This window comes from Heloderma suspectum, chromosome 1 (genome assembly GCF_057233095.1).
Source record: "Heloderma suspectum isolate Gila_16-S chromosome 1, 16-S_ref, whole genome shotgun sequence".
Lineage (NCBI taxonomy): Eukaryota > Metazoa > Chordata > Lepidosauria > Squamata > Helodermatidae > Heloderma > Heloderma suspectum.
The window spans coordinates 296,022,216-296,049,061 of record NC_139458.1 but is presented as its reverse complement, the minus strand read 5'-3'; the positions used below and the strand labels follow the sequence as shown (position 1 = coordinate 296,049,061).

General features: G+C 43.0%; 1 protein-coding gene and 1 pseudogene across 1 annotated transcript in view; both read right to left on the bottom strand.

The window, feature by feature from the left end:
- Positions 1–26,846, bottom strand: part of COL19A1 (collagen type XIX alpha 1 chain) — a 305,569-nt gene that overhangs the window by 204,929 nt on the left and 73,794 nt on the right. The window contains exons 4-8 of the mRNA XM_084831091.1: positions 22,895–23,018; positions 21,328–21,603; positions 14,284–14,364; positions 12,169–12,294; positions 6,186–6,239 (exon numbers count right to left, since the gene is read on the bottom strand). Coding sequence (XP_084687217.1) covers positions 6,186–6,239; positions 12,169–12,294; positions 14,284–14,364; positions 21,328–21,603; positions 22,895–23,018 — 661 coding nt within the window. The remainder of the gene's footprint in view (positions 1–6,185; positions 6,240–12,168; positions 12,295–14,283; positions 14,365–21,327; positions 21,604–22,894; positions 23,019–26,846) is intronic.
- On the bottom strand, positions 3,282–4,086 carry LOC146359243 (uncharacterized; annotated as a pseudogene).

Sequence of the window (26,846 nt, the reverse complement as noted above, 5' to 3'; positions counted from 1 at the left end):
TGCACAAAAATATCTGAGCTCAATCCATTTGGACTACCATCCTCAGGAGCGCAATCAACTTGAATCTTTGGCCTCCAACTCTGCTGCAAAAATGTGTTGAGCTCAATCAACATATTTCAATGTACTTAGAGGATTTCTTCCCCTTTTCACTTTAAAATTTATATAGAAAACTGTATCCCAGTTAAAATATGCACAGGATATACCTTCAATAATGAACACCATTAGTAATTAATTCTTCTACCTTTTTTTTTTTCCAAACATGAAATGCAGCTGCCATTTGGCTCCGCCCCTCCCTAGTCATTATAAGTATAATTATAACTTGCCTGAGTTTGCTTGTTTTTTCTTCCTTCTCCATCCCTTTTGTGTCATGCTTTGAGAGTGTACTCCTGTGGACAGGGGCTGTCTTTGTTTTTAATCTGTGTACAGTGCTTAGTAAATGGTAGGCACTTTATAAATTATAAACAATAATTGTTGTAAAAGTTTATACTAACAACTAACTCAGATTATGATAGCTGTGTATCCAAAATGGGGCTACTGGAAAACAAGAGGGAATTATCAGCTTGCTCGAGAAATCCCAAGGTAGGGGAAACCCCAAGGCAGGAGTAGAAAAAACCTTTGGGAAAAGCCCTAAGGGGGCTCCAATGAAGACTGGGTATGCTTAGTGGTTGAAGAATACTGTCTGCTGGGGAGAGGGAATGGAAAAGTAGAGGAATGGAAGAATGCAATGCGGTCTCCTGAAAGAAGGTATGGCTGCCTGGAACACTGAACAGGAGCACTCTACACTGCAACATTTTGTTGCAGGTTCCACTTCATAACAACAACAACCATAATAATAATATTTCTTAAACAACTAGTGAGAATAATATTGTCAAACTTGTACATATATAAGACTGACTGTGATGTAACCCTTCCTCAGGTTTGTCTGTCCCTGCTTTGGGACAGCTGCCCTCACTGTTCCACAAGCTTCAGCCCCTAAATTCACCAAGTAAAAAAGACACCCAATATGCCTAATTGGTTTCCTTTACACAACCAGGAGAAGTACCCAGGAAATATGAACACTATTGGTAGCACAGAAAGATGAACAAGACGTGGGATTTTATAATTTAAAAACAAACCAATTAAAATTTATTTAATATAAGAGATGTTATATCTTATAATTAATCACTCAGTTCTCAGACTTACACTGCCTACGCTACCCCTTCTAAGTCTTATTCTCACAACCCCACTATTTAGATGTAGCTTAAGCAAACCCTAAGGCCATATCTAACCAACTAACTGTCTGCTCCTGCCATTTATAAACTCAGTCCCCTGACACACAAGCCTCTCCCACCTTTCACTCACTCACTCACTCACTCACTCACTCACTCACTCACTCACTCACTCAGTCCCAAACACCTAACCCTAACTTATCTGGGTTCTGATTAACACAGAAAACACATATAAATGTTAATATAAACTCCAAATGGCAAACATTGTGATTTTGTCACAATATCCCCTCCCCCCTGTTCCCACCATTTTCAAGTGGAGGACATTACTTGCCCACCAAGTATTGATCCGGAACTTGAATGGTGCAGGTAAATGTGTTATGAGTCCAGTTCGTATAGTGAATCCAAAATGCTGTTGTCAAAATGTCCATGTTGCAGTCCTCTTTTCAACAATGAAACCCCTGCAAAAGAAAAACTCTCCTCCCACAAAACCCATCCCAGAACAAACTCTCACCCAGTGTCAGTGGAACAGTAGTTATTGGCCCATGCAACACACTCCTTCTGGCCAATAGCCCTTCTGGTCAGGAACAAAGTCTTATGTGATGGGCACGCTGGAAGCTTCTCTTCTGGACAGGCCGTCTGCAACGAGGTTGTCTTTTCTGGCAACATGATGAGTCTCAGCTCATCATTCCTGAAGTTACCACGTCCAATGCTGGAGAAGATGGTTGTGATTCTTCATGGTTTGCAGACACATAAGTGCTCAGTGGTCAGTCAGCACGGTGAATGTTTGGCTCCAGACGTATGGTTTTACTATGTCCAGTGCCTATACAATGGCTAGGCACCCTTTTTGTACAGATGAGTAATTCTTTTCATGATCACTCAGCTTATGACTGTAGTAGGCTATCCAATCATTGGTGCCTTCCTTTTCCTGCATGAGTACAGCCTCGATTCCTCTCTCCGATGCATCAGTTGCCAGAATGAATGGCTGGTCTCAAAACTAGTTGCAGTCAATACAGGGGCATCACAGAATACTTTAATTTGCCAAAGGTTATTTGACATGGCTCAGTCCCGGTCACTTTGTCGGGCTTGTGTTTTTTTAGTGAACTCATGCAATGGGGCTGCAATTTCTCCAAACTTGCTGATGAGTCTCTGGTAGTAACCCACCAACCCCACAAATGCCCTGACTTGTTTCTTTGTGTTGGGAGTTGGCCAAGAGGTAATTGCTGCAACCTTGTTTTCTAGTGGGGTCAATGTCCTGCTCCCCACCCAGTGACCTAGATAAATTACTTCTTCTCTCCAAACTGGCACTTATTTGCTCTAATTGTCAGTCCTGCTTTCTCAATGGCAGACAGGATATTCTGAAGGTGTTTCAAATGTTCTGTTAACGAATGGCTCAAGATGGCTATATCGTCAATATAACCTATAGCATAACTACCCTTGCCTCTCAGTACCTCATTCATAAGTCTCTGGAATGCCAAAGGACTATTCATCAATCCAAATGGGAGCATAGCAAACTCAAAGAGTCCATTTGGTGTTAAAAACACTGACTTGGCTCTGAACTCCTCGTCTAGCTCTATCTGCCAAAATCCTTTGAACAAATTGATGGTGGAAATGATGGTGGCTGAGCTTAACAGGTTTGTGCATCCATTCTGGGCACTGGATACACATCCATCACTGTGATTCTATTTCATTTTCTGTAGTCCACTCAGAAGTGTTTTGAGCCATCAGCCTTAGGGACAAGCACAATGGGTGATGCCCGAGGGCTGTTTGATTCCTGAATCACCCCAAGTTCCAACATCTCCTGGACTTCCCTCCTGATATCTGATAATACCCTCCTGTCTACCCTGTAAGTAGTAGAACATATAAGTGAGTGATTAAGTGTGTTTATAGCATGTTTGACTAGGCTAGTTTGTCCAGGTTTTGCACTAAAGCGGTGCAAAGGGGTGATTTGAACTTGTACTTACCTAACTGGAGTAGGTTTGTCTTTCTTATCCTCCAGTCAAGGGCAATTGGGCTTAATATGACCCACTAAGCCACAATTATAACAAGCTTTGTTTGTGTTCCCGAATAAAGGTTTTACTTGAAATCTTCTCTCGGGATTTTCGAGGTCTGTTGATTTTTCTCTTTATCAGCTTCTCTCTTAAATCCTCCACATTTACTCATATTTCTGTTCTGATCATCTTTATTTATTCTACCAGTAAAATGAAATCCTCTATTTAAACCAGACTTATCAACTAACTCAGCAGCATCTTTGACAGTTTTTGGATTTCAATCCCGGATCAAGTTTTATATCTTGAGGCAATTGATGTACGAATTGATCAAGGATCATAAGATTTGTCAGATCTTCTTCGAATTTAACATTAGCACTACTGATCACTTTCACAAAGTAATTAGTAAGCCTATAACCAAATTCCACATAGGACTTACATGATGTTGCAGTAGAGTTCCTAAACCTCTTTCTAAAAATTCTGGACCAGATCTAAACCCTTAAATATTCACTAGCCTTAAAGGTTTCAAAGTCCACTACTTCATCCACTGGAAAGCTATTATATACTTCAAACAAGTCCCCTTTAATCAAACTAGGAATAAATCTCATATATTCATTTGGAGCTATATTCCACATCTGAGCAGCTTTTTCAAATGTGGTGAAAAACACTTGTGGATCCTCCCCAACCACATACAAGGTAAAATCTTTAGGAGGCTGGGCTTCCTCCTCAGTTCTCCTTTTATCCTCCCTCAACATTTTCTCTTTTTCCAATTTAATCCTTTCCATCTCAATTTGTTTTTTTAACTGTCTATCTTGTTCTTGCTGTCTTAATTTTTCCAATTCAATCTCTCTGTCTCTCTCCCTCCCTCTCTCTTTTTCTCTCTCTTTCTCTTTTAATTAGTTTCCTTTACACAACCAGGGGAGGGTGGGGGGTTCTCCACAACAACAGAAAGAGAGGGAAGGAGAAGCCAATCGTGGCTTACCTGGATTTTTCAAGGAGCTGACTTAGGTCTGTGCAGAGCTCCACAAGTGAGTGTATTGCAGTTGCTTCACAGAACATACTTCCTGGGTGGGGTGCGAATGTGTGGAGTGAACGTCATCTGACTGGCAGGGGCTGCTCAACCAATAAGAGAGGCTCCCCACCCCCCAGGCTCTCCCTCTTTTCTCCTTTGATAAAATCCTGGGAGGTTTCCTTCCTCCCCTGTATCCACAGAAATCATTCTCTTTCTCTCTCTCTTCCCCTGGCCCAACAATCATGAAAGGAACACCGTGTTCTAGCTGCCCTGCTGCGATCTTTCGAAGCTTCGAAGCTTTGACATTAAGGATCCCTAAATGCGTTATTTCATTTCATGGGCATCTCTGGAATGCACAGTTCAGTGACAAGCCTCATTGACCACAGTGAGAGTTACTCCTGAGTAGATACACATATGTTTGTGCTGGAAAATATCAGAGGGGAAACTGATGGGAAACAAGCCCCCTTTGTAACCCAATGCTGCTCAGGACCGGGATGATCAAAGGTAGTTACTTCTGAATGGCAATAAACCAAACATTGGAGAATCGCAGCTTTACAGCCTTTAGGGAATTAATGCTTTAAAATGTGCGACTTCAATTGGGGGGATCTCTTTAAATTCTGATGTGCATATTCAGCGGACAAGCCTCACTGATCACAATGGGAGTTACTTCTGAATAACTTATTGGTTTGTGCTGGGAAACACTCCACCAGGGTGGGGGAAACACCAGGGTCACAGTGAAAGGCACACCCCTGGGCAGGGCTAGCATATCCAATGTAAATGCGGGGGTTGGGACACACAACAACTATACTGGGGAGAACCCAACTTAAGGAAAATAATTGGACTTTAAGCAGCCTCAGGAAATCCAGTTTTTCCATGATAAGCTCTAGGGTGGCTGCTATATGGCCACAATGTCATATATCCCTAACGACCTCCAAACGCAGCCAGCTCAGAGTAAATCACTCATGGAGACACCCCCCAGGAGAAGTACCCAGGAAACATAAACACTACTGGTAGTGCAGAAAGATGAACAAGACGTGGGATTTTATAATTTAAAACAAACCAATTAAAGTTTATTTAATACAAGAGATGTTATATCTTATAATTAATATCTCAGTCCTACCCTGCCTACTCTGCCCCTTCTAACTCCTGTTCTCACAACCCCACTATCTAGATGTAGTTTCATCAAGCCCTAAGGTCCTATCTAACCACCTAACTGTCTGCTCTTGTCTTTTATAAACTCAGTCTCCTAACACACATGCCCTTCCCACCTTTCACTCACTCACGTCACTACCAAACACTTAAACCTAACTTACCTGGGTTCAGTTTAACGCTGCAAACACATATAACCATTAATATAAACTCCACATGGCAAGCATTGCAATTTTGTCACACTGACCAATAGAAAGTAGAATCTGCCTTAATATGAAACATTAAGTTCACTGGACAGTGAAAGAGTGCTGCATAGATGGTTACACAAAAATAGTTATTTATTTAATTATAACCTGCCTTTCCATCACATGTTCAAGGTACTTTTCAAAGGCAAAAGAGTACTAAACACACACACATATATAAATTCAAATCAAATAGCAGCACTACAAGGATCCAGAAGCCATCAAAATTACTACCTGCCTAAAATGTCAGTAAACAAATCAGTTTTCACCAGAGACCCAAAGATATTAGAAACAGCACCAAGCAAATATGTTTGGAGATAACATCCCAGAGTTGGGGCACCACAATGAAGAGGGCCCTGTCCCTCGTAGCCACCTACCTAACTTCTGAAGGTGGGGGCACCCAGTACAGGGCATCCACCAACAATCTCAACAAACAGAGAGGTTCATATGGGAGAAAAAAGATCTAGAGTAAGCTGGGAGAAAACATGTTTTTCCTGGTTTCTCTAAAATGCAAATGAAGAACCAAGAGCAAAAAAGAAAGACAATACCAATTTTGCCAGTGAAGTTTTACGTGGGATAAGTGTCTTACCTTTTCTCCTTTCTGTCCTGGCAAACCAGCTAGCCCTGGTAATCCTGCTTCTCCCTGTTTAGAATAAAACTAGAAAGTTACATTCTGGAATCGTAAGTGCAAAAAAATATGGAGCATAAGCAATGCCCTACATGCCCAGACATATTAGTGTCCTCAGCATAATATACAGTCAGACAGTTATTCTTGAGGATGTTTACAGAAACACAAAGCTCTACAATTCAGTCCTTTTCCTCCAGTCCTGTTCAGCTGCAACTTATCCCTGTGGCGTTGTTCCTGAGGGGGGAAGTAGTGCCTTTGTGACATCAGCGGCTTTTACAACAATCCCCATGTTGTCTCATATCTTTCCCCCCTTTCCATAGGCGCACAGATTACTAGGTGTGCAGGAGCTGTGAGCTGATGGTTGAGATTTAGTATAATGGCTGCCAATATCACAACAGCCATTTTCCCTAATGGAGGGGGAACCAGACTTATTCTTCTATGCAGTTCCTGGGGGATGAGCCATTTGGGGGTCGGGGAGGGGGCTTTCTTCTAGGTGAAAGTTCACAGGTTCCACAAACAGAGTCTAATACATTTCCTTTCTCTCAGGTTCCTCTCAGTACCTCACCATGCTGAAGAGGAGGACATGTTATTTTGAATACATGCTCACTGATGTCTAGAACATTATCATTTCTTTATTATCTTTAATTCCCTTTGTAATATTTACTAACATTCTGTAGGCATTTGGGGTTTCTGCAGTAAACTGGGCTGATTATTTCTTGCACAAACACACACAAACATGGCATTTGTGTGTGGTCTGCATGCTATCTTTGGAACCCTAAACATTTTTTTTAAAGAATTGTTTTAGGCTTCAGGATTGCAGAAATAGATTTGAAGCTACAATTGGAAAAAAAATGCTTTAAAATATCACAATTTTTCACTGGCTGATACATATGTTCTCAATTTCAGAAAGCCAATTATAACACAGAAATACTATTGTTGTTGTTGTTGTTCAGTCGTGTCCGACTCTTCGTGACCCCATGGACCATAGCACGCCAGGCCTTCCTGTCCTGCGCTCTCTCCCGGAGCGTGCTCAAGTTCATATTCATTGCATCCGTGATGCTATCTAGCCATCTCATCCTCTGCCGTCCCCTTCTCCTTTTGCCTTCAGTCTTTCCCAGCATCAGGGTCTTTTCCAGGGAGTTTTCTCTTTGCATTAGGTGGCCAAAATATTGGAGCTTCAGCTTCATTATCTGTCCTTCCAATGAGCGCTCAGGGCTGATTTCCTTTAGGATGGACTGATTTGACCTCCTTGCAGTCCAGGGGACTCGAAAGAGTCTTCTCCAGCACCACAGTTTGAAAGCATCAATTCTTCGGCGCTCAGCCTTCCTTATAGTCCAGCTCTCACAGCCATACATTACTACTGGGAAAACCGTAGCTTTGATTAGACGGACCTTTGTCAGCAAGGTGATGTCTCTGCTTCTTACTATGCTGTCTAGGTTTGCCATAGCTTTCCTCCCAAGGAGCAAGCGTCTTTTAATTTCATGGCTACAGTCACCGTCTGCGGTGATCTTGGAGCCCAAGAAAGTAAAATCTGTCACTGCTTCCATTTCTTCCCCTTCTATATGCCAGGAAGTGATAGGGCCAGATGACATGATCTTCGTTTTTTTAATGTTGAGTTTCAAACCAGCTTTTGCACTCTCCTCTTTCACCCTCAACAAGAGGCTCTTGAGATCCTCTTCGCTTTCTGCCATTAGGGTGGTATCGTCTGCATAGCGGAGGTTGTTGATAATTCTCCGGCAATCTTAATTCCGACCTCTGATTCATCCAACCCGGCATTTCTCATGATGTACTCTGCATATAAGTTAAATAAGCAGGGTGACAATATGCAGCCTTGTCGTACTCCTTTCCCAATTTTGAACCAATCGCTTGTTCCATCTCTGGTTCTTACTGTTGCTTCTTGACCCTCGTACAGGTTTCTCAGGAGACAGGTAAGGTGGTCTGGTACTCCCATCACTTTAAGAATTTGCCACAGTTTGTTGTGATCCACACAATCAAAGGCTTTAGCGTAGTCAATGAAGCAGAAATAGACGTTTTTCTGGAATTCTCTTGCTTTCTCCATGATGCAGCGAATGTTGGCGATTTGATCTCTAGTTCCTCTGCCTCTTCGAAACCCAGCTTGTACTTCCGGTAGTTCTCGGTTCGCATACTGCTGAAGCCTAGCTTGTAGGATTTTGAGCATCACCTTGCTGGCATGTGAAATGAGCGCAATTGTGCGGTAGTTTGAACACTCTTTGGCGTTGCCCTTCTTTGGAATTGGAATGTAAACTGACCTTTTCCAGTCTTGTGGCCACTGTTGAGTGTTCCAGATTTGTTGGCATATTGAATGCAGCACTTTAACAGCATCATCTTTTAGGATTTTAAATAGCTCGGCTGGAATACTGTCATCTCCGCTAGCTTTGTTGTTACTAATGCTTCCTAAGGCCCACTTGACTTCACTCTCTAGGATGTCTGGCTCAAGTTCAGTGACCGCATTATCATGGCTATCAGGGACATTCAGATCTTTCCTGTATGGTTCTTCTGTGTATTCTTGCCACCTCTTCTTAATCTCATCTGCTTCTGTTAGGTCCCTGCCTTCTTTGTCCTTTATCATGCCCGTCTTTGCACAAAACGTTCCCTTGAGATCTCCAATTTTCTTGAAGAGATCTCTAGTCTTTCCCATTCTGTTGTTTTCCTCAATTTCTTTGCATTGTTCATTTAAGAAGGCCTTCTTGTCTCTCCTTGCTATTCTCTGGAACTCTGCATTCAGTTGGGTATATCTTCCCCTTTCTCCCTTGCTTTTCGCTTCCCTTCTTTCGTGAGCTACTTGTAAAGCCTCATCACACAGCCACTTGGCTTTCTTGCATTTCTTTTTCTTTGGGATGGATTGAGTTGCTGCCTCCTGAACAATGTTACGGACCTCCGTCCATAGTTCCTCAGGCACTCTGTCTATCAGGTCTAATCCCTGAAATCTATTCCTCACCTCCACTGTATATTCATCAGGGATATGATTTAGATCATACCTGAAAGGTTTAGTGGCTTTCCCTACGTTCTTCAATTTAAGCCGAAATTTTGCAAGAAGCAGCTCATGATCTGAGCCACAGTCAGCTCCAGGTCTTGTTTTTACTGACTGTATGGAGCTTCTCCATCTTTGGCTGCAAAGGACATAATCAATCTGATTTCGATATTGACCATCTGGTGACGTCCATGTGTAGAGTCGCCTCTTGTGCTGTTGGAAAAGAGTGTTTGCTATGATCAGCATGTTCTCTTGGCAAAACTCTATTAGCTTTTGTCCTGCTTCATTTTGTACACCAAGGCCATGCCTGCCTGTTATCCCGGTGATTTCTTGACTTCCTACTTTAGCATTCCAATCCCCTATGATGAAGAGGACATCTTTTTTTGGTGTTAGTTCTAGAAGGTGTTGTAGGTCTTCATAGAACCGATCAACCTCAGCTTCTTCGGCCTCAGTGGTTGGGGCATAGACTTGAATTACTGTGATGTTGAATGGTTTGCCTTGGATTCGTACTGAGATCATTCTATCATTTTTAAGATTGTACCCCAGTACTGCTTTTCCCACCCTTTTGTTGACTATGAGTGCTACTCCATTTCTTCTAAGGGATTCTTGCCCACAATAGTAGATATGATGGTCACCTGAATTAAATTCGCCCATGCCTGTCCATTTGAGTTCGCTGATTCCCAAGATGTCGATGTTCAATCTTGCCATCTCATGTTTGACCACCTCCAGCTTACCTTGATTCATTGATCTGACATTCCAGGTTCCTAAACAATATTGTTCTTTACAGCATCGGATTTTCTTTTCACCGCCAGACACATCCACAGCTGAGTGTCCTTTCGGGTTTGGCCCAGCCGCTTCACTCTTTCTGGCGCTACTTGGAAATACCCTCTGCTCTTCCCCAGTAGCATATTGGACACTTTCCGACCTGAGGGGCTCATCTTCCGGCGTCATATCTTTTAGCCTTGTGATACATTCCATGGGGTTTTCTTGGCAAGAATACTGGAGTGGGTTGCCATTTCCTTCTCCAGTGGACCACATTTTGTCAGAACTCTCTGCCATGACCTGTCCGTCTTGGGTGGCCCTGCACGGCATAGCTTATGGCTTCAATAAGTAAAGAAAATATATTTCTAGATGTGAAAAATTTGCCAAAGCTCAATGTCTGTCATGTTCATTAAAAAAAACTTTTAAAAAAATTACAAAAAATCACATAGTTTTAATTGGCAATGCTTTATGGATAAACAGTCATCCGAACAGGCTAGTGATACTGACTGATATTCTCCTTGTGAAGGCAGAAGTAATTTCTCTGCAATACACCTGTCACTGATTCACAAGTGATTCCTCTTGCAATCATAGTGGTCCACAGACCCCTACCAGCTTTCTGCATATCATGTACTTGACTCTGGGTTTGTGCCTAGTGTCCCCATATTTATCTCATTCACCTTTTAACTTAAAAGTTGCCACGGTGGTACTTTTTCGGACTCTTCTATCTCTATACACGTACTTTAATGTAACTCTGTGAACACTGTGCTTCCTTTAGTGGTCCCTTTATATTTATATCTTAGTCCAGTTCCTGTATTCTACTTAGGAATGAGCCAAGGCCTCCCACACACTGTGCAGCCTCTCAAACTAGCTATTCCAGGAAACAGTCATTCATACTGTTTGGAAATTTCATCTCTGCAGCATACCTTGGAGTGACATTTATCCAATCAACCTGAAGTAGTTGAAATCATCCTTTATTATAGTATTTGTCTCTGGTAGATTCCTCTAATCTCCTTTAACACGAAACTATTGGTGTCATCCATGCTAAGTCAGGAGGTGTCAGCATAACCTTCTGAGTTTTTTTATGGTAAAATTTGTTTCACCGAGGCAATGGTTCTGATTTGGCTCTGCACCACCATTAACTGCCATTGCCTTTCCCTCAAGACATTTGATTGTTGTTGACTTCCAGATTACTACTGTACTAGTGACCAAGTGTTGTTCCAACATGCTGTTTAAAGATTCTACAGCCCTTCCCAGGAAAATGCCCCCATATTTGTCTTTTATCTGCCCATATGGTTTTAGATGGCTCCTAACTAAATGCAGATTAAAAACCCTGCAGTTAATGGAGGTTAGGGGATACTATAGCGGCCAGCATAAGATGAATAAACATTGTTAGATTCTAGATGGTAGTGGATTTGGTTCACCTTCTTTGGGAATGTTCACTGTATTCTGATTTGAGGACTTGATGTATCTTGACCCCTTACTGCTGGCATTAGAGATAACTCCTCTTTAAACAAAATTTTATTTTTATTGGCTGGAACAAATTATTTTGTGACATGCTGCACTACTAAATTTGATAAGTTAGCTCTAGGGAAGAGGAAGCTTTTTTTATCTTGAGTGATGATAATGCAGGTTATTGAGCTATTAATGGTGCAATCCTGTGCATGTTTAGACAGAAAAAAAGTCCTACAACTCCCAGCATTCCTCAGCTAGCCATGCTGTCTGGGGAATGCTGGAAGTTGTAGGACTTTTTTCTGTCTAAACATACATAGGATTGTGTCCTTAATTCATCTAATATTTTTAGCATGCAAACCAGTCGCTGATGGTTGGTTAAATTATTACTTATTTTCTACTATTATGTTTAGTTTGTTCCTTGTATGTTGACAGTCTATATTTTTCTTGTTTTGTGTTTTTAATCTGCTGTATACACAAAAGCCTGGTTAGCTATTGAGCAATAAACTGAACTGAACATAACCTTTGCATTGCAACTTATGACCACGGCCACTGGCCATTTTTGTGCCTTTAGCATGTCTAAAACTATAAAGTCTGTAGAACATAACATACTTTCCTCTAATGTTAAATCTCAGCTGAGATAAAAGGAGCAAAGGCACAAGTGAAAAGCCAAAGTTACTCAAAGCAACACAAACTTAGTCGCTCACACAAGGCACAAATACAAACAAATGAGTCTTATACCTTGCTTGGAGAGCAAAAGCATTTTTCTTCAGGTTTCTTTTCCATTATTGGAAGTGCATGTATTTCACTAACATGAACAGTTGATGGTGATGCTGCAGTAGTTTTCAACCTTTCTTCCAAAGGACACTGAAATTTTAAATATATATTATTCTGATTTAAGTCTACTTGAACAATGATCATACACACGCTCTCTCTCTTCTGCATCTGTGAAGGCTACATTTTAAGGGGGGAAATAAAAAAATAACTGTGTTGACGCAAACATTACAAAAATAGTGAACTGACTTCAAAATCACTAGTTATTTGTTTATTAAAAGAATATTAGGAAGCCACAGAACAACCCTATGCATGTTTACTCTACTGTTAGTCCTACTATGTTCAGTGGGGCTTACTCTCTAGTACGTTTAGGAATGTAGTCAGAAACCTTTTTTTCTCTTCACCTTTATTTAAAGGAGGGGGTAACTGAGAAATATTGTGGCATTGCAGTATGCGTGGATATGAAAGTCAGCAACACACTTCTCTCTCTCTCTCTCTCTCTTTCATACACACACACCCTCTGAAATCTATATGCATGTATATTTTACTTTTTAATACTGGAAAAATGTGCACTACTGATCCTATCTAAGACTGTAATCTTATGCACACTTATCTGAGAGTAGGTCCCACTGAACTGAATGGGGTTAACTTTTGAGTAGACATGTATAGGGGTGCAATGTTAGTCACATTATTATTCCAAATTCAATTTTACATGTGTGAGCTATGATCTATTTTGCATGCAAAATTAAATGTAAGCATTCTTAAAATGGTTTTAGTCCAGGAAATATAATCATGAATCATATTTCAAATATGCAAGTAAACAATAATACCAACATATTGTGTGCTTTGTTGGTTTGTTTAATTTCACTTTTTATAGAACTTTCTATTTGATATTTATAACCAGCTACCTTGTAGGCCAAATGCTTCTCCCCATTTCCTTAACCATATTAACAGTAGCCATGAAATGGAAACATTGGGGAAAGGGTAGAAAGCGAACGAGTGAGAAATTAATAAGAAAGGGGGAGGAGCTTAGGCTCATCAGTAAGGATTCCACCCAAATGACTTTAATAGCTTTAGGTTTTCATTTGTGTCAAACCATAATGCTCATCATAAAGGCCACAATGGATGCCTGCATCGTCACCAATACTTTATTTAGGGCGCAATCCTATTGGGATAGGCAGCCACCTCCGAACTCAGAGGCGCCCCCCTATCCAATGCAGGGCAGGAGAAGCGCGGAGGGGATAAATCGAAATCGGCTGTCTAGCCGCGGGAAGGCGGAGCGGGGGGGCGGCCACCGGACGGTGCAGAAGAGGTGTTGGAATGCCCCCAGGTACGCCCTGTTTTCAACACTCCACGCTCCTCTTCTGAGCATGGAGCTCGGAGCTGATCTGCAGCTCAGGAGGGGGTGGAGGTCAGTTCTCAAGGAACTGACCTATCCTATGGCCGTCTAGCCACTGACTAGCGGCCATAGGATTGTGCCCTCATTCATTCATTCATTCATTCATTTAATTTCTATACCACCCAATAGCAGAAGCTCTCTGGGTGGTTCACAATAATTAAAAACATGAAATACAATGTAAGATACATTATAAAAATTTAAAGTATAAAACTACAGTATAAAATGAAGTAAAAGCCAGAATAAAATCTAGCAGCATTGCAAAGATTTAAAATACAATAACAGATTTAAAATAACGTAACTAAAAGAGTAAAATGCCTGGGAAAATAAGGTCTTCACCTGGTGCCGGAAAAAGCACAGTTGCATTGATCTAAGTTTAATGAGGCCCAGATAGATACCTTGATATGGATGTGCATCTACAATGGTTGCCCATGAAAATCTCCCTTATTAGACCAAACCTTTAAAGATTCCTTTTCTCACTGAAATTTTATTTCTCCCATACTAGTCCATTTCCATTCCATATTTTTCAGCATGAACAATTAATCTAATATAAGCTCCCATTTCAAAGAACAGATTATTTTAATGATACAATAAGATTTATTTATATTTCTAAAAGCGGGGGGGGGGGGGAGGAATGCACAGCTGTGAAAACGGAGATTACTTGCATTTTTATTTTTATAACTTACCATATTCTCAGCTAATTCACAGCAATTCTCCTGAGTAGCAAGTCTGGGATTGCAATACAACATCATGCGGCCAAGTTCAATCTGTTTCGTAAAGAGAGGGATATTTATAAATTGTATAAGGAAAACAATATTGGCACTTGTGAAACCACCATGGCCACAATCCAATGCCAAGTTAAATTGCTTGAATGAAATGAATGGGCTTCAGTGCATCTAGCTCTAGTTTGGATTGTGACCATAAAGTTTTAATACACCTTATAGTCTGACATTTGAAAATACTGTATTTGCATATATTACATTGCATTTGGAGCAACCCCACAAATTTTAATTTGATAACACAAATCACATTTTGAGCCAGATATAACACTTATGGATACATTTTTTTTTAAGCATTTGGATTGATTTACTAGAGCAGATATTGCTGTTTGTAGCATTCCTTTTGTTAACTCTCTGGACATTATTTTAAGGAAATATTTTAAAGATGGAAGATATCATAGAATCATAGAATAGTAGGGTTGGAAGGGGCCCACAAGGCCATCGAGTCCAACCCCCTGCTCAATGCAGGAATCCAGTTCAGAGCATCCCTGACAGATGGCTGTCCAGCCTCGTCTTGAACGCCCCCAGTGTGGGAGAGCCCACCACCTCCCAAGAGAATGGGTTCCATTGTCGTATTGCTCTTACAGTCAGGAAGTTTTTCCTGATGTTCAGCCGGAATCTGGCTTCCTGTCACTTGAGCCCATGATTCCGTGTCCTGCACTCTGAGATGATCAAGAAGAGATCCTGGCCTTCTTCTCTGGGACAACCTTTCAAGTATTTGAAGAGCGCTGTCATATCTCCCCTCAGTCTTCTCTTCTCAAGGCTAAACATGCCCAGTTCTTTCAGTCTCTCTTCATAGGGCTTTGTTTCCAGTACCCTGATCATCTTTGTTGCCCTCCTCTGAACCCTCTCCAGTTTGTCTGCATCCTTCTTAAAGTGTGGTGCCCAGAACTGGACACAGTACTCCAGATGAGGCCTAACCAGTGCTGAGTAGAGGGGAACTAGTACTTCCTGGGATTTGGAAGCTATGCTTCTATGAATGCAGCCCAAAAGAGCATTGGCCTTTTTTGCAGCCACATCACATTGTTGGCTCATATTCAGCTTGTGATCGACAACAATTCCAAGATCCTTCTCGCTTGTAGTGTGGTTGAGCCAAGTATCCCCCATCTTGTAACTGTGCATTTGGTTTCTTTTTCCTAGGTGCAGAACTTGGCATTTATCCCTATGAAATGTCATTCTGTTGTTTTCTGCCCAGCGCTCCAGTCTATCCAGATCACTTTGAATTTTGTTTCTGTCTTCCAAAGTCTTAGCTATCCCTCCCAATTTGGTGTCATCTGCAAATTTGATCAGCATTCCCTGCACCTCGTCCTCCAAGTCATTCATAAAAATGTTGAAGAGCACTGGGCCCAGGACTGAGCCCTGCGGTACCCCACTCGTTACCTCTCCCCAGCTTGAGAAGGTCCCATTGATAAGCACTCTTTGAGTCCGATTCTGTAGCCAACTGTGGATCCACCAGACCGTTGTTTCATCTAGCCCCCTTTGAGCTAGTTTGCTCATCAGGATATCATGGGGCACTTGGTCGAAAGCTTTGCTGAAGTCGAGGTATATGATGTCTACAGCATTCCCACGGTCTACAAGGGAGGTGACTTGATCAAAAAATGAGATCAGATTTGTCTGGCAGGACTTGTTTTTGACAAATCCATACATCTCCAAATCACAATACCTCAACTCAGTGAAACTAGATTTTTATAGAAATGCTATTGCCTCTGTTACTAACACTACTATAAATAATACAAGTAAAAATCAATTAAAATATTTAGGGCATAACTGTACCACACCTGCCCCAATGCAAACAGGCATGGCAAACCTCAGATAGGCCGTGGGTCAGGAGATGGTACTGATGCTTGGGTTTTATTTGCTGGGGTGGAACTGGTCCTAGCCAGAGAACTGGGCAACAACTCTTGCATCTTCTAACACCAAGCCCGCAACCATAGAAATATTGCAGGAAGGAGCTGTCAGGGTGGAAGCTGAGCCCATAGAGCCCCAGAGCAGTTCTGATTCTGAGGAGGAACAGCAATCCGTGGAAGAGGAGCTCGCTCATCTCTCACAAGCACAGCAGCTGGCAGAGATTCCTCCTGCCAGCATTCCTGGGAGAGATAGTGACCCTGGCAGTGAGACAGCGCTGGAGGGGGGCTTGCTGGATGCTCGGCACATATGCAGGGAGTGACAACAGATGGAGGGCACGGAAAGGAAGCGTTCCGCTTGTTTGGCGCTCAAACAACGGTCGCATCCCGAGGACCCAAGAGAAAGAGGGAGGAACTTTCCATAGTTCATAAGTTCAGAGTCTTCCCGCGGTTCTCCTTCAAACGGGGACCAACGGCCTTACCTGGAGCTTAGGCTACTCTGCCATCTTTCCCCAGTGCTGTTCTTTGCTTTGTCGCTAGTGATTAGTATCTGTAAGAGTCATGAAGTAATAAAGGAATAAAGCCTTGGAAAGAATCCTCGTCATCTGTGTCCTGAGTTGGCTATTGGAGGGGACTGCAAGAGGCAGCTAGGGCACTCATGACAGGAGCACAGTAGAGGTGATTCCTGGACCATTGATATATCTGAGGTTTGCCAAGGCTGAGGGAACTATCTCAGCGCAACACAATGCTGGGGATCAAGCCATGTGTGTGTGTGTGTGTATTTCCTTAACTGCTCAAAGAGCACCACATACATTATTTCAGTAATCCTTACAATAAGTATGTAAAACAGGCCAGTATAATTAACTCATATTGCAGTTTCAGGAGACTTCCAGCTCAAACCTCAAATTCTCCACATATCAGAACCACTGACTAGGGATGTACAGACTGTGAAAAATCCACTCCATCTGTGTGTTGTGGATTGTCAGGTGCCTTTTGTTCCATCATCCACTCAGAGATGGATGTGAATTTTTTTTTCCATCATGCAGAAAAATACGTAAATAATTACATACGTTTTTACGTAAGTATTAACAATTTACCTTAGTACATAACATTTAGCGTATTCTGTCTCCCCCATTCTATTCAATGTTTCCTCAGCAGAAACTTACTATTTTCCTACGAATGTATACGTGTACATTTTGGGAAAGTAAAAAAAATCATCTGAAAGCCCATGGACTCCGCACGGCCTGGGTGGGTCACTCCGCAGCAGATTCCACAGGTTGGATTCTTAGAAATCCAAGCTCATTTTAGTCTATCTCGAATTTCGCCAGCATCCCTACCACTGACCACTGACATCAGAAATGGAGGGTATCACACTATTGGACAAAACAGCAGTCAGTCTCTGCCAAAATGACGTGCTTTGCTCTTTTGCTACATAGTGTTTTGATGGCCTCCTATTCACCACATGATCCCTGGTTGGCTGAATTGTCCATGTGACTGATCCAGGAAGCATGGATTTCATGCTAAATTGATCTCATTGCTTTTCAATTATGCCATCTCACAGCTGAAACTGATTGGCTGGCATTGTGGTGTCACTCTGTCTATTAGTAATGCCTGGGATCACCCATGAGACTGAACCAGGAAAAGAAAGAAACACATAACTAGGGGGAAAAGTGCTGACACTGGGGAAACAATGACAATGAAAAGGATGTAAGCAAAAAGGTGAGGGTTTTTTAATAAAGTGTTTGGGAGGGAAATCTTTGTATCCAACAAAGCACTATTTTCAGCTTGAAAACTAAGACAGGAAAATATTCAACCCAGCCCTAGCCATGTACATATATTTGTTGGGCTCTTGCACTGAATCATCTGCATAGCAAGAGGCAGAGAATTTTGTACAAAGGGGGATGGATAGTTAAGTAGAAATAATACCGCAGTATGTTTGAACTGCTTTTATCCTCCTGTAAAAAAACAAAATTAGCTACAGAGCCCTTTTTTCACACACGATGCATATTGCACAAGCGTTTGCGTGCTACAGAAGAGAGCCTATACACGTTAATTGTTTTGTGAGACATTTACAGTCTCTTGAGAAACAAACCAGATGGAAGGGAGTCAGTGGCAAAGTGTGGACAAAGGAAACAGGCTGAGGGAATAAAGGGAATGTGACAATAGGCAGAAGCCTTGGGTGAGAATGGGGACAGGGGATGGAAGGACGACGCACAGTTATGAGAGAATAAAGGAGAGGAGAAATTTAGGGAAGATTTGTCTGCATAGGAGCATCAGATAGTTATAAGAATATTTCCCCCTCCCTTAGGAAGTGTTTTATTGTTTAAACTGTTTTATTGTATGTTGTACATCGCCCAGAGTGGCTGGGTGACCAGCCAGATGGGCGATTAATAAATTTAATAATAAATTAATATAATATAATATAATATAATATAATATAATATAATATATATGGTGTATAATATAATATACATATACGGTCCCTAGTGCTTTATAAATGATAACAGCTCATTAACATTCACACCAGTGTGCACAATAGTGGAATGAATACCTCAAATGAAATGCACTCTTAGCATAACGGCGCAGTCCTATCCATGCCTGCTAAGAAGTAAGCCCCATTGAGTTCAATGGCACTTACTCCCAGGTAAGCATGTATAGGATTTCAGCCTAAATGTATCTTGCTGAATTTATATTCTCTGTAGACATATGACTTTTATACATGGAAAGATTTAATGTCACCATAAGGAGTATTTGAATGGGATTATATGACCCTTATCTCTAGAAAGCAAATTAATTATATAGAAACTGAAGTCAAAACAATTACTTCAAATATGCTCTATTAATAATATTAATATCAGCAGCTCTCTGAGCCAAGGATATGGAAATTAAGAAATATAAAAACCATAAGTTCCGCTTATTTTCATCTGTCACGGACTGGGAATGCCTTGCTCCATGAGTACATGAGAAAACAGGCAAAATACTGAGCACACATTCTTTTTTACTCTCCCCTTCCTGTGGCATTTTCCACTATCACCAGGTGGAAATATTTATTTCTCTGGCTTCCTCCACCACACAAGCCTCAAAACTCTCTAGGTCTCGAATATCTACTTTAGGTAGCGGGGGGGGGGGGGAGGCTGTTAGATGGGGTGTGGGCACCCAAAAAAGAGACAACAAAATTTCAAAGAACAAGCTTTACATTTTGCTGAAGAAAAATATCAGTGGGAAAAGGTTTTAACATCTGAATGAACTAATACACACACATACACACACACACACACACACACACACACACACACACAAAACACAAAATCTGAGCAACAGGGTAATAAAACAGCCAGGCATCCAGCTAGACTGTGTCCCTATTTTATCCCAGTCCCTTACCCAATTGATCTGTTACTCTCATTGGTGCAGCTCTCAATCAGATCTCCAGTTCCAGCAACTCTGACTCTTTCTTTTCTCTAGGACACTTTCTCTCTTTGTCTCTCTCCCTCTGAATTCTATCTTGTAAAATTAGTTTTTCTCTCTCTCCAGCTCCAACCAATCAGGAGGGTAGTTTCATGTTATTTCTCCAAATTAAGTTTGTGTTTCCTGAGATTAAACCTTTTCTCTCTCTTCCTCTGACCTTCAGTTGAAATTTATAATATCCTGCTTCCTTAACAAAACTTCCCTATATTTTAACAAAACTTTTGACCTCTAAGGGCGTAATCCTATGGCAGCTAGTCAGCGGCTAAACGGCCATAGGATAGATCAGTTCCTGGGAACCTACCTCCACCCCTTCCTGTGCTGCCTTGTAGGCAGTGCGGATCAGTCCTGTGCTCTGCGCTCAGAAGAGGAGAGCAGAGCAGTGAAAATGGGGCATTCCTGGATGTGTGCCAGGGCAGGGAGGGCGGAAGTGCCATTCCAACGCTTCCTATGCATTGTCTGGTGTCCACCCCCCTGCTCCGACTTCCTACGGCCAGACAGCCAATTTCGGCTGTCTAGCTGCAATGCAGGGCGGCTGAAGCGTGGAGGGGACAATTCCCTCCGTGCTTCTCCTGCCCTGAATTGGATAGGTGGTCACCTCCAAGTTCAGAGGCAGCCGCCTAACCCGATAGTATTGCGCCTTAAATTATTAACCTTTTGGCTGAAACTGACTAGAACACACACACACACACACACACAATTTAACCCCATTATATTCTAATACCAAACTAAATCCAAAAATGGAGGATAGTTCTCTTCCTACACATCAACTATGGAAAGCCATAGGACCTAAGGCCTTGTTTAGAAGAGAATTTCTAAAAACTCTTAACATTTAGCAAACTTTGTTTGTTTAAAAAAATACAAGCCACTTTTTTTTTTTAAGGAAAAAACTCTCTTTACAGTATTCTGTAGAAATAAATATATGTGCTTAAAGCTGCAATCCTATATATACTTTCCCGGGAGTAAGTCCCACTGAACTTCATGGGACTTACTTCCCAGTAGACATGTGTAGGACTGCACTGTAAGTGTTGCGTTCAATATTGTGTTCTGTTTATCATGAATCTTTTCCATGTGCCTAACCAGTTTTCCAGAATGCCTTTAGTTAACAGCAGTCCAGTCCATCCCAGCCTTTATCACTGACTGGCAGGAGAGAAGACACTCTATAAAAACTGAAATATGAGACATTAAACTCTACAGTCTGTCTGATCTCTTAAGAATGAATCCACGTACCTCTTATTTCTAAGCATCCCAGTACATCATGACAGAACATACTGGTTTGCAAGACCTTTGTTTTTTAGGCATAAATATATTTTAAAGACATTAGGTTGGATCCAAACATGCCCTATGAACAGAAAGGGTCTTTCTATTCACGGAAGGGACTCTGACCCAGTGGAGGCTCCTGCTGGATTTTCACCAATTCCCCTTTCCCCTTGCAGACCACATCACCACCTCCCATGCTGTTCTGGAGGGTCCTCAACCCTCCAAAGCAACTTTTGTGAGAACACAGGGAGCTGCAGGTGGAAGAGGAAACTGTCTCCCCCCATTTCCTCCAGCAGAATGCTCAAAATTCTGCTCATATGAAGTCTGGATCCAACCCATAATTTTTGTATTAATGAAATATGCTTTCATAGTCAAAACCACTTACATCTACAGGCTTGCCATCTAAATAATGGGTAGCAATAAGAATCTTCCCTTGAAAGTCAGTGGTAGCTTTTTCATCTGTTTGCCTTTGCTCAATTAAGCTGCAGTCCACATACAGAGAAATCATCCTTGACTGTACGCTGATGCTAAGCTTATGCCATTGCCGATCAAAGACAGGATGAATTTCGCGGCTTTTAAAGGTGTAGTGCAAGGAGTTCCCCTGGGTGGATTGTGCTACATACTCTACAACTTTTTTGGAGCCATCAACTGTGATGTAAACCTGAAAGAAAATATAAAAGCCAACCTTTAAAAGAATTAGAAGTAGTCTCAAAATAAATGAAATGCAGTATAGGAAAGCACTGAACAAAAACACACACCTCAGTACATATTGGGTAGGGTCCAGAGAGTAACAAGTGCATTCTTGGACAATGGGGCATTCTTGCTTGCCCCTTCCCATTGCAGCCTCTTGCATCACCATCCCCAAAGCCAGTGCTGAGGGTCAGGGGTCCTCCAGAATGGCAAGGGAGGTGGTGTGGGGGCTACTAGTGAGAGTGACTGGTGAAAATCAGAACCTCTGCTTGCACCAGTGGATGTGCCTTCTACTTGTGCAAGAGAGTCTCTGGATCCTACCCTCTGATATTTGGCCATGCAACTCTGCCATTAAGCATAACTTTTCAACTCTTTCTTGTTCAGCTAGTGAATGGACACAGCTTCACACGGGCTGAAATAGCCCTTAGTTGTACCGCGAAGCCTTCAAACGAACTTATGCACCTAGCAGACTTGGGCATGTTTTGCCTACCCCGTCTGAATGATGCCATGCTGGCTACCAACCCTAGGCATGCCCCTTGCCATGGTGCTTCTCTACAGCGCCCTGAGGGAGGGGTCTACCTATTCCATTTCCCTGAGGGGGGGCTGCCCCACAGCAGTGGAGAGTGGGCAGCTGTATAACTCTGCACCTCAGACTACTCCCGCTTGGTGTCATGGTGTCTCAACTGCAAAGTTATGGGTTGGTTAGGGACATCTGCCACTTAGCGACTGAAGATAGTACTGCAGGGGTCAAACACAACAATATTTCAATTAATTAAAATTAATTAATGCATTAAAAAAAAACCAAATAACCCTGAGGTGCACACCCCTGGGGTCCCCTTAGTATGCACACCACATTTCAGGCCTAGATTTCACAGTGTTGGAGCTATGGCACTGACAGACACACACATCCTCTTTTATTTTTATACTTTCACTGTTTATTTGTTACATCTCTTTTTCACCATTACTCCAAGCAGTTCAAAGCAGTCTTTTAGCTTCACAGCAATCCTGCATGGTAGTTTACACACCTACCATCCCAGTGCTACATTACAGAACTGTTACCAATTCTATATTTATTATCTGTGAGTTGGATAAGGGCTACTGTTGTTTCAAGACAGCAAAACCATCTTCAGTATAGTCTGAATCCAAAGGGAAAATACTTTGTTCCCCACAAAGCTGTATCTATCATCCCACTGTGGGGGGGCGGGGGGGAAACAAGTGAATAAAAGCAAACTATACAGGAAAAAAAAACAATTGGTTCTAACCTGTGGCAAGTTGTGCTGATCTAAAATTTGTAGTAAATGCCACCGTTCTTTTTTGCTGTTTCGTCTAACACGGAATGTGGCTGCTAAGAAGTATTCCTCTGGAAGCCCATTTGGAAATACTTGCCTAAATAATGGGAGGAAAATGTTCTCATTAGTTTGACATTGATAATTTATGCAAAAGATGAAAACAAGCAGATGTTGAAATACATGGCATGCAATCATGGCTTTGTGGATGCCCTTGCAACTGTACTGTCTTCAAGGGATGGTCCCATGTTTTGAAGTCAATGAAGTCATAATTGGATGTGTGTCAAATATCCAGGACTAATGCACAGCAAACACCCATTGCAAACATCATTTGGATCCTAAAACATTCTCATACATCTCATAGTTTCTAAAATTTCTTACACATTTTATTGTTCATGGCAAGTAACAATTAAAAAATAAAGTAACTCTCAGCCTACTTGCTGGACTGATCAAAGTCTACATAAAAACACCACCATGTTCTTCTTTCATGAAAGCTAATTCTTTATACAAAAAAACAACAACATATATGCAGGAAAAAAATTATGTTAATAAGCCATATGGTGCAAATTTAGACTTAACTATGCAAGTGTTATGTTTTCGCCCTACAATTCTTAGTAATATGCAGGGCAATCCAATGCACATATACTCAGAAGTTAGGCCAGGTTTAATGGCTCTTACTCCCTGATGTTAGAAAAAAAAGGAGACTCCATAACCATTGGCATCTCAAGTTACGTAAGAGCCCGAGTGGCGGGAAAATATAGGCGGAGCAAAAAGGGAATCATACTGACGCACTCATGACTAACGGCTTGGTAAGCTGATAGTGACTGTTTATTGGATATTAACTTAGTGAGCCGATGTACTAACTGTTTCATTGGTTACTGGTAAGAACAATAGAAGCGATATGATATAAAGGGCTTTTGCACACGTGTCTCGGGGTCCAGACTGCTCTGCACCCGTTTTGCAAAACGTTCAATAAAATAGTGTTGGATCCACTGCTGCCTGCCTGGCATTCTTTTCTTCTAAACCGAAAGCAAGGACTTTTTATCTAACAATTTGGTGCCGTGACTCGGATCCTGCTTCGGGGCGCGTCCCCTTCGCGCTGAGCCGAGGGGCCGCGGAGGAGAAGTGGCCACAGGCGGTTGTTTTATACTGCCTTCTCCTCACGACGGTGGCGGCAGAAGCGCCTGGGGACCAACGCCAGAGGAAGAGGGAGACGTGATCACTCCTTTTAGGCACTGGCAGTGGATCAATAAGCAGCTGGACGCAGCTGCGGGCGGGACAGAAGAGGCTTTTGGGGTAAGTGAAACAGCTTACATTAGGGGATAAACGCGGGACGGTGGTGTGTTTGTGATTGTGTGAGACGCCTACGGGCGAAGCGAGTGAGGAGCCCCGATCTGCATTTCCTTACCCCGGAGACGGGCTAGGTCAGAGGAGGGCGAAGCGCAAGAATTGCTGACTGAAATTCCCACCGTCATGGGCGGGTCCCAATCTAAGTCTGCGAAGAAGTCCCATACGCCCTTGGAGTGTTGTTTGCGCAATTGGTCACATTTTAAGCAGGATTATGGAACTAAGATGACAAAGGATCGTCTTGTTTTTTTTTGCACCCGGGAATGGCCAATATTAGAACCCAAATGGCCACCCGAGGGGTCTTTTGACCCAACCTTGGTATCTGATGTGCGAACAATAGTAGCACAGAGGGGAAGTTGGGACCAGTTCCCTTATATTGATTCGTGGGCAACTTGTGTGCCCCTTGGCGGCAGGCCTGCTCCGTGGGTTGTTAAATGCATGTCCGTTGCCCTTCCCATGGTGGTCAAAAGGAAACCACCAAAAGAAGGGCCACCCAGGGTCATGGCCACGGCACCGGAGGACCTACTGCTTCCTCCTCCCTACGGGACAGCCGTCGCAGGGCGCTCGTTGCAACCACCACCCTCTCCTGAGGGGCCCACCCAGCGGTTAGATGCCCCCGAGAAGGACCCCTCTCATGAAATAGTACCAGAGGACCCCACCCCTCTAGTTGAACGCCAGGACACTCTCCAAGATCGTCTATATTCCCTAGAGGAAAGATTGGAGGTCCTACAGAGAGAGGCAAAAGGGGGACCTAACTACAACCTGCGAAAGGACCCCCAACCACCGGTGAAGTTCACCTTCCCCATCAGAGAAGTCCCCGACCCTACCGCCCAACATCCTCAAGGGACGATGTTTGTTTATGTCCCATTCACAACATCTGATTTGTATAATTGGAAACAATTTAACCCCTCCTTTGAAGAGGATCCCGGGCCACTCCTGTCTCTGATGGAGAATGTGAGGCTTACTCACAACCCCACATGGGACGATACACAAATGCTATTGAACACCTGTTTTCTCAGCCAAAAGCCAACCATCCTTGCGGGGGCACGAGCCAAGTATAGGGAGGAAAATCCCCAAGCAACTGAGGAGGAGACGGTGGAGGTTCTGCCCACAGGGCGACCCAATTGGGGGGTGGCCACAGCGGCACATAGACGCTTACATGCTGACTATTTTCGACTCATTTTAGCAGGCATGAAGCAAGCCGCGAGAAGGGCCCCCAATTTGCAAAAAGTCCTGACTCTAAAGCAAGACAAAAATGAACCTCCTGCTGTGTTCCTCCAAAGGCTGAGGGAAGCCTTCGCTAAATATACTGACATTGACTTGAATGATCCAAATAATTTAAGGATCCTCACGACTCAGTTCGTGGGAAATAGCTGCCAGGACATCAGAAAGAAGTTGCAAAAAGTTGAAGGAGGGTTGGCAGCTGACTTAGGAGTTTTAGTTGAAGTAGCTCAAAAGGTTTATGAGAGGCGAGAAGAAGAAGAAGAAGGAAAAGAAAAAGACAAGAGGCAGGCCAAGCTCCTTGCTGCGGTTCTTAAACCTGACAAGGAGGGAGCTAGGAAGGGGAGGAAAGGGGGAAGGAAAGGATCTCCCCTGGGGAAAGATCAATGTGCCTTTTGTAAGAAAATGGGGCACTGGAAGCGTGACTGTGAGGCTTTGAAGCAGAAAGAGAGAGGGGAAAATACGGGAGGAGCGCAGAGAGTTCTGTATGAACAGGAAAGAGATTAGGACAGACCGGGGCCCGGCCCCCTCTTAGCCGTCTCTGAGGCAAGACGGGACCCCATGGTCAAAATAAAGGTTGGGGGCCGCTCCTACAAAGCCCTTGTGGACACAGGGGCCGCCCTGTCCGTCCTCCCCCTCAGTGAGCCCCCAACGGGAGGTGGGGGGTTCACCACCATAATGGGGGTCGAGGGAAGGGCAACCCAAGTGCCCCTCTCTCGTCCCCTGTTCACCAAGGTTGGGAAAACACACCTAGAACATGCATTTGTCTGTACCCCCTCCTGTCCGGTGGCATTGCTAGGGAGGGACTTATTGACTAAACTCCAAATTGAGATTGCTTTTACTCCTGACGGAAGGATGGAGATACGGCTCCCTAAACAGCAGAGTAGTAACTACCAAATGGCCCTTTTGAAGGTTGCAGAAGACTCCACCCCAGAGGCCACCGAGGACTGGAGCTTAATAGAAAACAGAGTCAACCCTCTAGCTTGGGCCGGGATTGGAGGGGCCTCTCGTGCCAAGTCGGCAGCACCATACAAAATTCCCCTCAAGGAGGGAGCAAGGCCTGTTCATGTGAAACAGTATCCCCTTTCCCGCCAAGGAAAGAGGGCCTACAACCAGTAATAACAAAGCTCCGAGAAGAAGGCCGGCTCATTGAGATAATGTCCCCCTATAACACGCCCATCATCGCTGTGCCAAAAAGGGGAGGGGGGGCAAGGGCTTTCGCTTAGTGCAAGACCTCCAGCTCATTAATCAGCAGATCGAGGCCCCCCATCCTGTGGTCCCCAACCCACACACCCTCCTTGTAGGAATTCCGGAAGAGCACGCCTGGTTCACTGTCATAGACCTAAAAGACGCCTTTTTC